At 42.0% G+C, this 14324-nt stretch overlaps 1 protein-coding gene across 1 annotated transcript in view; it reads right to left on the bottom strand.

Annotated features, from left to right (window-relative positions):
* Positions 1 to 14324, bottom strand: part of ASIC2 (acid sensing ion channel subunit 2) — a 448409-nt gene that overhangs the window by 249448 nt on the left and 184637 nt on the right. Inside the window, exon 2 of the mRNA XM_040437139.1 lies at positions 2001 to 2151. Within this exon, the coding sequence (XP_040293073.1) occupies positions 2001 to 2151 (151 nt within the window). The remainder of the gene's footprint in view (positions 1 to 2000; positions 2152 to 14324) is intronic.

The following is a 14324-nucleotide window of genomic DNA, read 5'->3' as shown; positions in this document are numbered from 1 at the left end:
ATCCACATTTGCGGATCCGCACTTCCGTTCCGCCAAAAAAAAAGAACATGTCCTATTCTTGTCTGCAATTGCGGACAAGAAAAGGCATTTTCTATGAGAGTTCCGGCGATGTGCGGTCCACAAAAAGCGGAACGCATATTGGCGGTGTCTATATTTTGCGGATCCGCAAAACACATACGGACGTGTGAATGGACCCTTATCCACCATGCCAACATCCTGGGCAGAGAGTGACATAGCACTTATAAAGCTCAGCACTGACTGGCATGATAATCCTCATTTAATCCAGTCAAACAAGCCCCCCTTTTCCGGCACACATTTTAAATAACATTCCCCAGTTTCTCCTTGATTAGGTACAATTCTCTCTAAAATATGCTCATTAACAAGATAACTGTGAGCATTTATTAGTAGTACTGCCAGTGGGAATCAGAGGTTCCGAAGTCATGATGCATGCCCCGAATATGCTGATCCCAAGGACAGATGGAAAGACCTTGATGTTTGCCAGGCCAGAAAGCACTCTATTCCTCAGGCACAACAGGTATATCCACCTCTACGTGGCATGTTCCCTGTAATATATAACCATAGGGGCTTCTATTTTGGAGAGGGAGATGCTGAGAGTGTGAGCGTTGACATTTTCCAATGCCAAACTAGCAGAAGGAGGTACTTTAAAATAACTTTTCAGCTCTGCACAAATAAAAAGGAGCTTTTTTTAATCACAATATCACAGATATAATGCAGGAATGTCAATGGTCCGATTGTAAATTGTTGGTTGGGAAACTGCTATCCTGCAGGCGGCATTCAATCTCCAAATCCCTGAGCAGTTCCAGCATCTACCCACACATCCAGTATCTGGCCTGAGACACACAATAACAATATTCTGTGCACAATACAATATGTTCAAACCAGTAACCTGGCCTTCAACTACTTTGCTATTTCCGCATATGCTCCACCAGAAACATATATCTAAAACTGTAACAAATTCAGCAAAGCAAGAACTTAACTCATTGTGTCACCTTTGTTATTGTAGTGGAATTAAAGGGGTTCTACAGTTTGTTTTAACTGATGATCCCTGCCTTCTCAAACAGCTGATCAGCGGGGGTCCTGGCTGTCGGACCCCCGTCGATCAGATGCTGATCTATCCAGAGGATAGATCATCAGTTAAAACAAACTGTAGAACCCCTTTAAAGGTGTATTTTCTATGCAAAATTGGAACTTCTTTCACTGAAGAAAGTGAAGGAGTGGCTGCCAGCAATGGGTTTTAAATTGTGAGCAGGACTGGTTGCCACCACTTCCAGAGCTTCCTAGGGGGGGTGAAGAGGGCCTCACTACACACTATGCTCTGGCACTTGTATATACTACATATTGGTGAGCGTTCCTGTCAGGCTGCTCAGCCATGATGACATATCATAGGCAGAATCATATCATTACCATCTATTTTAGAGCAGTGCAGTGTCATCCCTCTAGGCAGCTCTGCAAGTGGAGGCAACCTTTTCTACTCACCTTCTAGGACAGGTTGCTGTGGGCATTTTAGATAATTCCCGGAAAGAGAAAGAAATTTTAATTTTGCATGGAAGAGACACTATGATAGCTAAGGTGACACAGAACCTTTGAGATAACCCCTTTAAACTGCATTCCATCAGTCTCATAGAAGTATATAGAGCAATGGACAGGCGTACACTACCGCTCAATACAGAGATTGAGGTCACGCACACTCCATTCTTGAGACCAGATAAAACAACATTTATCACCAAAGGACAAGATAGGTGATAACCCTTTAACCTGCTTTTAACAATGATTGAATGAAAAGATCATCACCATAGAGGCAGACAAAATGGTTGCCTTCAAGCATGATTATCTGAGGAGCTACCCCAAAAGAAGCAGTCTGTATTTTTTCAGTCTTATAAGTCTTATAAAATGTCAAGTGCTGCTACAATGTATTACCAGGGTATACTGATATTATATACAAATGATGGTGGTTTGGATCTTTACATGCAGACACATACCTGTCTCTCCCCAGATGGGAAGATACTCGTCTTGCTGGATGTCCAGCATGATTTCTAAGCCATTTCCAGTCCCTCCTTTTACAGTGGTCAGTAAAGGACGACCATCGTGTCCAGAATTAAACATGTAACATTTTCCATATCTTGTGAACACCTAGAAAAAGGAAGCAGAGTGTGTGTTAATAATTCATCAAAAGACAATATTTAATCTATCACCCTCATAAAAGATGGATGATCTAAGACGTGTAGCGTGCTGTATGACAGACTGCCCTCTACTTCTCCCACTGTGAGGCTGATCTGGACTTGATCTCATTTGATATAATGCTGACATATTGCACAGTTATGCATTCTCCCAATGGAGCTTATAGTCTAATGTTCTTACCCCAGTCATATTTTATGTTAAACCAATTACTCTACAAATAGTTTTGCAAGGTCAATGATTATTACCATCTAGAATGAAGGACTGGAAAGATACAACCCTACTTTGTATTATAAAATAAACTTTTTTGCTGAATTCCACATAAATGTTCAACTAAAATTCAAAGCTCATACCAGTGAATTCCTGGACTAAAAATGTACAATAGGGTGAAACCAATACAGTCCTGGGTATAATTCACATCTGAGACCTCATCCAATCCATAGAGGCCAGTGGCTGCACGATTTTACAGTAAAAAAGTGCAGTTATTGGTCACTGCAGATGAGTGGGGTCTCATCCGCATGTGGCAGCTAGAGAGTGTTCTTCTGGACTGCAGATGACCAGAGTTGGTTTGGAACCACCATGTCAACCAAAAGATTTGACTTTTTGCTTCTCCTAACAGTTTTATCCTAACAGTTCCCTGGTTTTTCACCCTTTAACCCCTGTACAGGGATCCTAACTTTGCTGCAGGGGAACCACCATGTCTGAGACCTCGCCCACCCATGGAGGCCAGTGGCTGCATGATTTTTCAGTAAAAGAGAGTGGCTATTGGCCACTGCAGATGAGTAGAGTCTGAGCTGCATGCGACAGCTAGTGAGTGTTTCTCTGGACTGCAGATGACGCTTCTGTTATAGCAGTGGGTGTGGAACCACTGTGTTAACAAACAGATTTGACTTTTGGCTACTCCCTATGGTGTTATTCTGGCAGTCTCCTGGTTTTTACTCTTTAACCACCGTACAGGGATCTGGACTTTGCTGCAAGGGAACCACCAGGCTGCTACATCCTGGAGTAGTCACTGTATTTGACAGCTGATGTTAATGGGGTGAGAGACACCGGTGCAGTCCACTGTGGGGTCAGGCAAAATCGTATCTACAGACAGAACAAGGTCAGGGTAGGCGCAATATGTGCTATATTGTAAATGGTTTGAGGTCTGGGCAAGCAGTGTGTCACGGACGTACCGAGACATACGGACGTCCCTGCGACAGTAGGTGACAGAAGATCTGCAAGACTGGCAACACGTGCTTTGATCTGACAGGTTTTCTTGTGGATCAAAAGGCGTCTGTGTTGTTTCTGATACTGGCCACACCGCTAACCTCCAGGTGTTGCTATTGTGGTAATTTAACTTTCCTTATTTATAGTTGCTTCTCCCACAATGCTGTGCAGTTTATAGCTTCAGTGGTATCTGTGGTCTGCTGGTGTTTGGTTCTCATCTGAGTTCCTGTTGCTGTCATAGCTACTGGAAAGTTAAGTGTTTCCTTTCCATTATGTTTTGGTTTATATGTGTGTTGTTTTTCCCCTGCCCTTTGTTGTAGGCCTGAGGGAGACTTCTGTTCATCCTTCCTTTCTGGAGAAACAGGTAATCTCAGTTCTGTCACTATCGTCAGGGTCTTATAGGGTGAGTTAGGACCTTTGGATACCTTTGGGATCTATTCGTACTGATAGCCAGTCAGGACTGTGACAAGGGATTTGACTAGGAGGAATATTAGGATGCTAGAAAACCTATTGCTTGGGCACCTTCCCACAGGGGAAAGTTCCTTAAGTACCCCAGTGTTGCAAGGCTTGGCTGGTAAAGATTAGTGTAGATTCACTAGCTCTCTGAGAGTCAGAGGGAGACCATGTTTGCCCAATGGACAGAGAAGATGAGACCTTGGCAGCAAGCAGGTTGTAGCCTGTGTGGGGGGGACAGAGCAAGCTTGACGGCCGGGTCCGCCGGGAGGCAGGGAGTGGGAGGCAGATTCAGACTGCAGGGAGGAATGAGCAGAGCAAAAGAAACAGCTTGCTACAAAAAGTGTGTGTAGCCTCATTCTTACTTGTCCTAGAGATCTGAGTTAGGGCTCATTCAGACGGCCGTATGCTGTCCGCAAAAATACTGAATGCTATCCGTTTTTTTGCGGATCCGCAAAAAAACGGATCTGCAAAAAAACGGATAGCATTCAGTATTTTTGCGGACCCATAGACTTCAATGGGGCCATGTCCTGATTTTCACGGACAAGTATAGGACATGTTTCATTTTTTTTGCGGATCCGCAAAAAAACGGATAGCATTCAGTATTTTTGCGGACAGCATACGGCCGTCTGAATGAGCCCTTAGGCTAAGGTTACAACTAGACTTCTTAGTAAGCATAGAGTAATTAAAGCTTTAAACAATAGTGAAAGGTAACATCAATTAATACTTAACTTTTATTATGCATTCTAATTAAAAAATCACATACACATACCAATTAAAAGCACACCTAGGTGCTAGAAATGACTCGCTGCATTGTTCTGGAGGAGTGTAAACAATTGTAAAGGATCTAAAAGACTGGGTGGAGTGGGATCCAAGTGCTGGGTCTCTGCCCCTATATGTCCCTATTCTCAACTTAATAAAAAACCCTACACAGGGGGCAATACATATTCACCCTTGCAAGGGCAACCCCTCTGTGACACTCCTACCTAACAGGATATCCCTCTGTGTCTCTACGCTGCGCCAGTCGACTGCCCAGCTTCGTCAGGGAATGAGGAGCAACAGGGGAAATACTAGTATAAATAGACAAACCAATTCCCCAATACACAAAACACTGTCCCGACGCATTTCAGTGGCTGTTAAGCAAATTCATTCGGGGACTCACAACAAACAGCAAGGTAGCCAAAAATTGACAAGATGGTTAAATATAGCTTAAAAGCACAGTTGGTATCAGCAAGGTTTCAACAATTCATGTGCAAACTCATAATACTTAGCTCCAGAGTACAGGTGGAGTCATAGGAGACCTGACTGCCCCCAAAGACCTGGCTGGACACCAGACAGCTCTGTGAAATTATGGGTCTCCATTATTGAGTCGAGTGAACGGCATTCATCTGACTGTTCCTCCTCATCTGACCTATCACTAGCACCTTTTAATTGGATTGTGCACTAGCATGACTTTTTAATTAGAAGGCATAATAAAAGTTAAGTATTAATTGAGGTTACCTTTCACTATTATTTGTTGTCTCTAATATTGGGTACCCAGTGCTTTTTGACCATTATTGACCATTGATCCCATGGTCGTGTGATTGTAATTAAAGCTTTAAAAAGCAATTTTCTAGATCACTCAGAAAAATATTCAAGAGATTTTCAAAATTACTCAGAAATCCCAACATGTAACGATAAAAAAATAAATCACTAGTGACTAGTGATTTTTAAGCTACTCAATGCTTGGACAGTGATATCACAGTGAAGGATAAAAACGTATATACTCCTCTAGGCCCAAGGCTAGGGATACATGATTCACAACAGGAAATCTCACACAAGTTGCACAACCAAATTAGTGTGACTTGCTGTCACAAGACTATATTAGAGCTTTGATTTTGCTATACAAAGCAGGCAGGCAGTCAGGTCACAGGCAAGTCGCAGCCACATGTAACTTGCATTGTAGTGTATTATAGCTTGGTTGTATAGTCTTGGGTACACAAGGTTGGGTGTCGTAAGACAACCCAATTGAAAATCATATGCAACATTTTGATTTTTATGCCTCCATGTAACTATGGTTAGAACTACATGGGATGACAGCCTCCACATGGCACCCATTGTAGGACAAAGTAGCTGCAACATTATGGGACAGTGCAGCCTTGTTTTAATGTCTCATGTTATCATTGGCAGCACGTAGAAAAATCTGGTGGTCCCACTACCTGCTATACAACAGTGATGTTGAAAGCTACAGAGGGTACCATGTAGCCCTAGTCTGTATGCTATTGCTTTAAATATAACTGAACCTTTTCTGTGGAGGGTCATAGCCTCAACATATATGCTTTTACATAGCTATTACTCTACATTGGTGTATTGAATGAGTCCTGGGCTTTGCAAGGACACATGGTAAAGAATACTGTTATGGCATACAGTCCTGCTCAAAAGTTTAAGACCACTTAAAAAATGGCAAAAAAATCATATTTTACATTGTTGGATCTTAACAAGGTTCCAAGTAGAGCTTCAACATGCAACAAGAAGAAATGGGAGTGAGACAAAAAAAATTTGAGCATTCAATTAATTGAAAATAACGATTAAACTGAAACAGGCTGTTTTTCAGCTGATCCAAATTTTAGGACCACATGCCTTTAAAAGGCCAAATCTGTGCAAAGATGTGGATTCATTGTCATTTTCTGTCAGGTAGTCACACGTTGTGATGGAAAAAGCAAAATAACTCTCCCTTGATGAACGTGGTCGGGTTGTTGAACTGCATAAGCAGGGTCTCTCACAGCGCGCCATCACTGCTGAGGTGGGACGCAGTAAGACAGTCATTTGGAATTTCTTAAATGATCCTGAGGGTTATGGAACAAAAATCAAGTGGAAGACCCAAAAAAATGTCATCAGCACTGAGCCGGAGGATCCAATTGGCTGTCCGTCAGGGCACTGGACGATCCTCGACCCAAATTAAGGCCCTTACTGGTGCTGACTGCAGCCCCATAACCATCAGACGGCATCTGAGACTGAAGGGCTTCAAAAACAAAAAAATGTCTTCAAAGACCTCGTCTCCTTGAACGCCACAGAACTGCTCGTTTGGACTTTGCAAGAGAGCACCAAACATGGACGTTCAAAGGTGGAAAAAATGTAACCTTGATGGACCTGATGGTTTCCAACATTACTGGCATGACAAGCAGATCCCACCTGAGATGTTTTCTACGCGCCACAGTGGAGGGGGAGCCATAGTGGTCTGGGGTGCTTTTTCCTTCAGTGGAACAATGGAGCTTGAGGAAGTGCATGGGCGTCAAACGGCCGCTGGCTATGTCCAGATGTTGCAGAGAGAATTCCTCATGACTGAGGGCCCTCGTCTGTGTGGTAACGACTGGGTTTTTCAACAGGACAACGCTACAGTACACAATGCCCGCAGGACAAGGGACTTCTTCCAGGAGAATAACGTCACTCTTTTGGCCCATCCTGCGTGTTCCCCTGATCTAAATCCAATTGAGAACCTTTGGGGATGGATGGCAAGGGAAGTTTACAAAAATAGACAACAGTTCCAGACAGTAGATGGCCTTCGTGCGGCTGTCTTCAGCACTTGGAGAAATGTTCCCACTCACCTCATGGAAACGCTTGCATCAAGCATGCAGAAACGAATTTTTGAAGTGATAAACAATAACGGTGGAGCTACTCATTACTGAGTTCATGTTTGGAAATTAGATTTCTGTTTTGGGGGGGTTTAGTTTTTTTTTGGAGGTGTGGTCCTAAACTTTTGATCAGCTGAAAAACAGCCTATTTCAGTTTATTCGTTGTTTTCATTAAATTGAATGCTCAAAAAATGTTTTGTCTCACTCCCATTTCTTCTTGTTGCATGTTGAAGCTCTACTTGGAACCTTGTTAAGATCCAGCCATGCTAAATATGATTTTTTGCCATTTTCCAAGTGGTCTTAAACTTTTGATCAGGACTGTATATATTGTTCATAAAGTCATGGCATTCCCGGTACCATTGGTGAATGATATTATCAACAGCTGCCAATACATGGTTAGCAATGCAAACTCCCATGCTAGGACTCCATTTATCCACACTGGTGTATGGGGTGAGGGAAATGACATGCACTCTGCTCACATCTAATCTCTACTGCACTGAATGGGTGATATATGTGGAATGATGCTTGGTAGACTGATATATTTCTTTTCCATCTTAATTTAAAAGTAAGTACTACACACATAGCAGAAGAAGCAATTATCTCATCATCGGCAGTGCACATGCTTCATCTATAATTAGATTCTGGCCCTTTAACATTTGGATTTTCCCAAAGAGAGGATTTTTTTTCTTTTAATTTTCTATTTCTTTCTCTGCCACTTGACAGCAGAAAATATATGATTGCTTTTTATTACCAGAGACATTTTATACAAAATACACACAGAGACATAAGGAAACTCCTTTGGGTCCCATTCACCTCATCTCCCTCACCTCTGTGATAAGGCTTTCCTCTTAAATTACTTCTGCATTGGCCTGATTTATAGGATAAGACATTCACTATCTTCTCAGCTTTCTTTATTGCAGCAGATAACGGAAAAATGGTTTCAGCAAGAAAATGTTAAGAGAAATTCGGACACAGAATGAGGACATATTTATCAAGGGGAGAACAATAAACCGAGGAATGAAACAGCCGTGACCTCGTTATCTGATGCCTAGGATTTGTGGGGGTTCTATGCCTCCTCGTGGAGAGAACCTAGTTGGTGTAAGGAGTCTTATAGGCCATGCAATGCTCCTCTGATGCCTAGAAAGTTCAATTTACAGGGTCCTATCATAAGACATGCCATTAAGCATGTTCAAAGTCTAGATTTCTAGATTTCAGCAAATTGTGTCAGGCAGCTTGATGATAAATAGAGCATTATGGTGACAGGAACCTCAATCAAACTATTGCATGTTTATCAAGATGTAGTCAGAAGAACTGTGTGCTGGGGAGCTAGAATAATGGGTGACCGGACCCATCTTTATTCTATTTCATTTTATTCAGTCTTTAAAGGGGTTTTGCAAGAATGTGAGTTTTTTTTTGGCAACCCCCCATCATCCCTCCCACACACACACTTGGCCAGACATGTAAAGAGAAGCTTACTTACCTGCTTCCCGATGCTGGCTCCCCGCTCCTTCTTCTCCAGGCCTGCAATGCTCTGCTGGACTCCCTTGCTGCATCAGGTTTGATGCCACCTGCAGCCAACCACTGGCTGTGGCAGTGACTAGATCCCCTTGCGTCATGTGACCATTTGTCATGATGTAAGGGGAGACGGTCACCACTGCGGACAGTGATTGGCTGCAAGCAGCGTCAGACCAGATGTTTTCAGCGAGGGAGCACAGAGGAGCATCGCAGGCCATGAAGCAGGTAAATGTGTGTGTGTCTTTGTGTGTGTGTGGGGGGGGGGGGCACTTACTTTCCACATTTACCCCTTCCTTTCTTAGGCAATTTTTTTTTTTTTTAAGTTTTAGCAATGGGCCTATATAACTGCAAAAAACTGTTCAATTTCTGAGCCATTCTACACGTATTTCATATTATTAGTCATGGGGTCAGGGTCTCGGGCTCCAAGCCTTAGCAGGTTCCGCTCATCAAGCGTCAGTCCACACAGGGGAGAGATTATGCTTCACATAGCCTTGTGCCCCCTCAGTCCTCCTTACTGAGACCACACACAGAGCCTATGCTCCAGGATCACACACACTTCCTCCAGACTGACATACTGGGCGGTGCTTTATGCCAGCCTGATTACAGCAGGCCTCATCTGCGATCACCTCAGGTAGAAGGGAATACCCATGCTGGAAGGGTGTGGATTGGCAGATCCCACTGCCAAACCTACCCACCAATCCAATAAAAAAAAATGCCTATTACAAAATATTTCAAGACAAAATATTTCTAAAACCATTGCCGAATATTTGTACTATGAAAATGGATGCTAATTCTGTATTTTATCTGCTGGCTGGGCTCTCCGCAAGACTTCAAAGGACTGGAGTGCATTTTGGATTTTTGAGGCCTATTTTTCTATTGCTGGTTTTATGACACCATACTGCCAGTACAGATGTTGTACCGTACCAAAACAATACTCCTTTAAAGTGACAATAAAAAAATAAAAAAAATTGACATTTTAAGCTTTAGACTAAAAAATTATAAATGAAATAAAAAAATGGGTACCTATATATTATGCTACAAAAGTGCTATAGTTAAAATGCCCATATTTTAAAATTTTCTTTCTGAAGGAAAAATAGAAAAAAAGTGAGTATGTTTGTATATTTTTTTCCCCAAAAAGCCTGCTATAATATTGCTAACACTAATAACTAGATATTTTGCTTTATTTTTTTAAAGAAAGAAAAACGGTAAAGGTGTGTACATAGTCTGCTATACTATTACTAAAACTAATAACTATAGATATAACTTTTTTTTTATTTTTTTTAAGTGAATTAACCCCTTCCTTTCACAGTCAGGACAGAAAGCGGTTAATTTATAGTTACAGAAGGATGACAGTTAACTTTATAGCCAGCAGGGGTCTATCTCACATCAAGACAATCTTAGCAGAGAGGCCCTGCTGGCAATATACTTTTCCTTACATTGGATAGCTACGGCAGTCTGTCACAGTGATCACATGTCCTGAGACCACTTTGGCTGGTCTTCGGGATCTGTACTGTGACCGCAGCTGTCTTCTGTCTTATAATAGGGGGGATCACAGCGATCTGCATCACCACAGGGAACTGGGAGATGGTAATATAACCCTACATTTTTATACGTTGGGTTACAGCCTACTGCCACAACGTATGATGTGCTGTGGTAGACAAGTGGTTAAGGGGTTGTGCCATGATAACTGCCTCTAAATTTGACATGGGGATGTCAGAGATAGCAGAGAGAAGGTGCTTGGCTACCTCTGGCAGCCCCTATAACAACTGATATGATGCCACCGCAGCTTTGGGCTGTATAGAAATTGTCATCACTCACATCAGTACATGTCCCTAATGAAGTTCACATGCACATTGTGAAAGCCGCTTAGTTTATCAGTATGTACTTGGAGTGAACACAAGGAAAAAATATCATCTCCACATCTAGATGTTGATTATAAATGAATTTGAGTCTAAAGACCCATTCACTGTCATCGCTCATCCTCACACAGATTCATTGGGGCAGATAAACTAAAAGTGCCGTACATTGCACTGTCTAAGAATATGAATCACAATGGCGCATGGACCTTTGTAAACTTGGAGTATCGTAGATCCTGTGCCAGATTTATGCTAGAATTCTGTTCAAGTGCCAAAAATTTGTCCATGCATCAGAATTTTTTCTGTGCAGCAAAGATTTGTCTGTGTGCCCAAACAATGTGCACCAAAATAACAGTCTAGTCTAACTTTACATCACTTATAAGCTGGCTTAGTTTCACTTAAAAATTGAACCAAAAGTTGGCCACATTTTTGGCGTAGGTATGTGGATTTAGTCTATGCCCCATTTTCCACTAAGCTCCTTTCCGGTGAAGGCATGCCCCCTTGTCAGATGAGGCATAAAATGCTTACAAGGGTGTAGAATGATTAGCAAATGTGATGCAAAGCACGCACTGTGTTTTTTTTGTGCTAAATGAGCCAAAAAATTTAGCATTTTCAATAATAAATCTGCCCCAATGTTTCTGGGCAGCAGATCCCTGTTTACACAGTACGATCTGCTGCCCAGAAACAATGATTTATTGTGCTGCATAAATGATTCATTCACCCAATGAATGAGCGTTTTCCTCTTTCATTGGGTGATTGGCGCCACTTGAACATGGGCTTATTATCAGGAACAAGAGTTCATAGTAACGTTCATTCCCGATAATCAGACCAAGAATTGTGAGGAGTAAATCCACCTTAAGATGATAATGTCCAAACCCTGTACTATTACCACCATTAGAAGCACCTACTGAGTAACCAGTCAGACTGAGTAACCAGTCCACTTGTTCGCTCAGTTGGCATCTCTTCTGTCTTCTTTTGTGAGGAATAGCACCTTTGATGACGTCACTACGTTCATAAACATGGTCTGTCACATGATCTTTTACCATGGTGATGGATCATGTGACGGACCATGTGATGAGTGTAGTGACGTCATCAAAGGTCCTATTCCTCACAAAAGAAGACAGAAGAGATGCCGGCTGCGCGAACAAGTGGATTAAGGTGAGTTAAATTTTTATTTTATTTTTTTAACCCCTCCAGCCCTATTGTACTATGCATTCTGTATTCAGAATGCTATTATTTTCCCTTATAACCATGTTATAAGGGAAAATAATACAATCTACACAACCTTGACCCCAAACCTGAACTTCTGTGAAGAAGTTCGGGTCTGGGTACCACATTCAGTTTTTTATCACGCGCTTGCAAAACGCATTGCACCCGCACGATAAAAACTGAACAACGGAACGCAATCGCAGTCAAAACTGACTGCAATTGCGTACCTACTCGCGCGGGTTTGCCGCAATGCACCGGGACGCATCCGGACCTAATCCGGACACGCTCGTCTGCAAGGGGCCTTAGAGGTTTATCCGCCACTCAGGACCACCCCCTTTTTGAGCCCGAACGGACAACTGATCTATGAGAGCAGCTCCATTTCTGGTGGACCTGAGTCATGTGAATGGCCACTATGTCATGCATTTTTTGGGCTGGTCGCAGATCCCCCCTGGCAAAACCAGCTGTTTGCCATGGGTGCAGGGAGCAGGCAATGAGCTGATCTTCATGGCACCTGCATTTTGAGGCAACCCCTTTAACATTCTGTATTTCCAGCTGATTTAGTTATACACATCATGCTGCAAAAATTCTGTATAGCGTAATTCAACAAGTTCTCACTTGTTCAGTTCTATGTATGACACTTGGGATAGAAGTTGCTCAGCAGAACACAGCAGAGCTGTCTGACAGCTCATTAAATAAGTTGAGAAAAGGAGGAACTTTTCTATACCCTCAATTACCATTCAGTTTGTTATGCATGGATTTTATCTCAATATATTATTAAATATGAAAAGTTTCCTATGTGAAGGCTATAATAGATTTGTTTTATAGGGTGTGTATGTACGGTGCTAGAGGTTCACATCAATTCCTATCATTCGTCTCACGTTGACATCATTTGCTGACACGTTTAGGCAAGCACATATAAATAGGTTTTTTCACATTAGCTGCCATCTCCAACAATGAGGAGTGTCAAGGGAAATATGATTTTGTTATCAAAGAAATGATAAATGGGTTACAATAGCATGTAATTTACATAAGCTGTAAGATGTCAATATGAGCCGAAAAACCCTGCCAGTCACTGGGAACCCTATTGTATCAACACGTTTTCTGCATTTTCGGTCAGTAGTAACACTACAAGTGCGAACAGGATAATAAATAATGTCCCCTTAGTGCTCTCCATAAGTTGCCCTTTCAGTACAAATAATAACCCCTTAGTATCCCTCATCAAATATATATATTTGTGCCCCATTATGCCACCAGTATATATGATGCCCTCCCACCCTGGCAGAACCATAAAAAAAAGACTCACTTCATCTACTTGCACATGATGGAACACTGGCTACTCACTGGAGGCAGTGGGACCTGCGGTCCCAGCGTGATTACATCACATGATGTGACGTCACCACCCTTGGAACATCAGGTAATAAAGTCTGCAGTGAGGAGTCATTTGACTGTTGCCTTAATGGATTAAGTCAACACAAAATCTCTACAATGCTAGAAGAGATGACATGAAGTTTCTTAAATATGGGAAGGGTCAGGAAGAGTTGAATTACATAACTTGAAATACATATTTATTTCTAGGGGGGAAAAAAACAACACACATTTGTGCTTGCATTTTAATTTAGAAGTTGAAGGCCACTTTCACACAGCAGTATTTTGGTCAGTGTTTTGCACGAAAATTTGTAAACCAAACCAAAATTGGAACCTACAGAGAAAGATTATTATGGGAATATTACCTATTTTGTTTTTTGGACTTACTCGTAGTTTTTGCTCATAAATACTGATGCAAAATACAGGAATAAGGAAGAGGAGAACCAGTCTGAAGGTCATGTCATCTTCAGAAGCGGTGAACTTCTGTGTTCTTGTGTGATGAAAGCAGAGGTCCCATTTCTATCTTAGCCAAGAACAGACAGACAGTGTTCTGGCATATGAGCAGTAGCGCTCATGGGCCGCTTACCAACTACTACAGCCATGATACACTTGATTATGAATAATAAAATGGACTTAAGGAACATGTATCACTTAAAGTAACAGACCAAGGGACTGTGGTTCTTCTCTTGGACTCTAGGACACTGTAGGACTTGACACCGCGTCTGCCAAGTCCACTGCTGATCTTTACTATGAGACCCATGTCTTCTCTTTGCACACCCCTGACCTCTGTTGACCCTTGCCAGTAATTATTATTAAACCAAAATTCCTAGAGATATAAGGAATACTTGTACAGCAATAGCAATAATCTCCTGCTTGCAAATTTTACCTGGTTTCCATTCCAAATCAAATG

This window comes from Bufo bufo, chromosome 6 (assembly GCF_905171765.1).
Source record: "Bufo bufo chromosome 6, aBufBuf1.1, whole genome shotgun sequence".
Classification (NCBI taxonomy): domain Eukaryota; kingdom Metazoa; phylum Chordata; class Amphibia; order Anura; family Bufonidae; genus Bufo; species Bufo bufo.
This window is presented reverse-complemented; position numbering and strand designations above follow the sequence as displayed.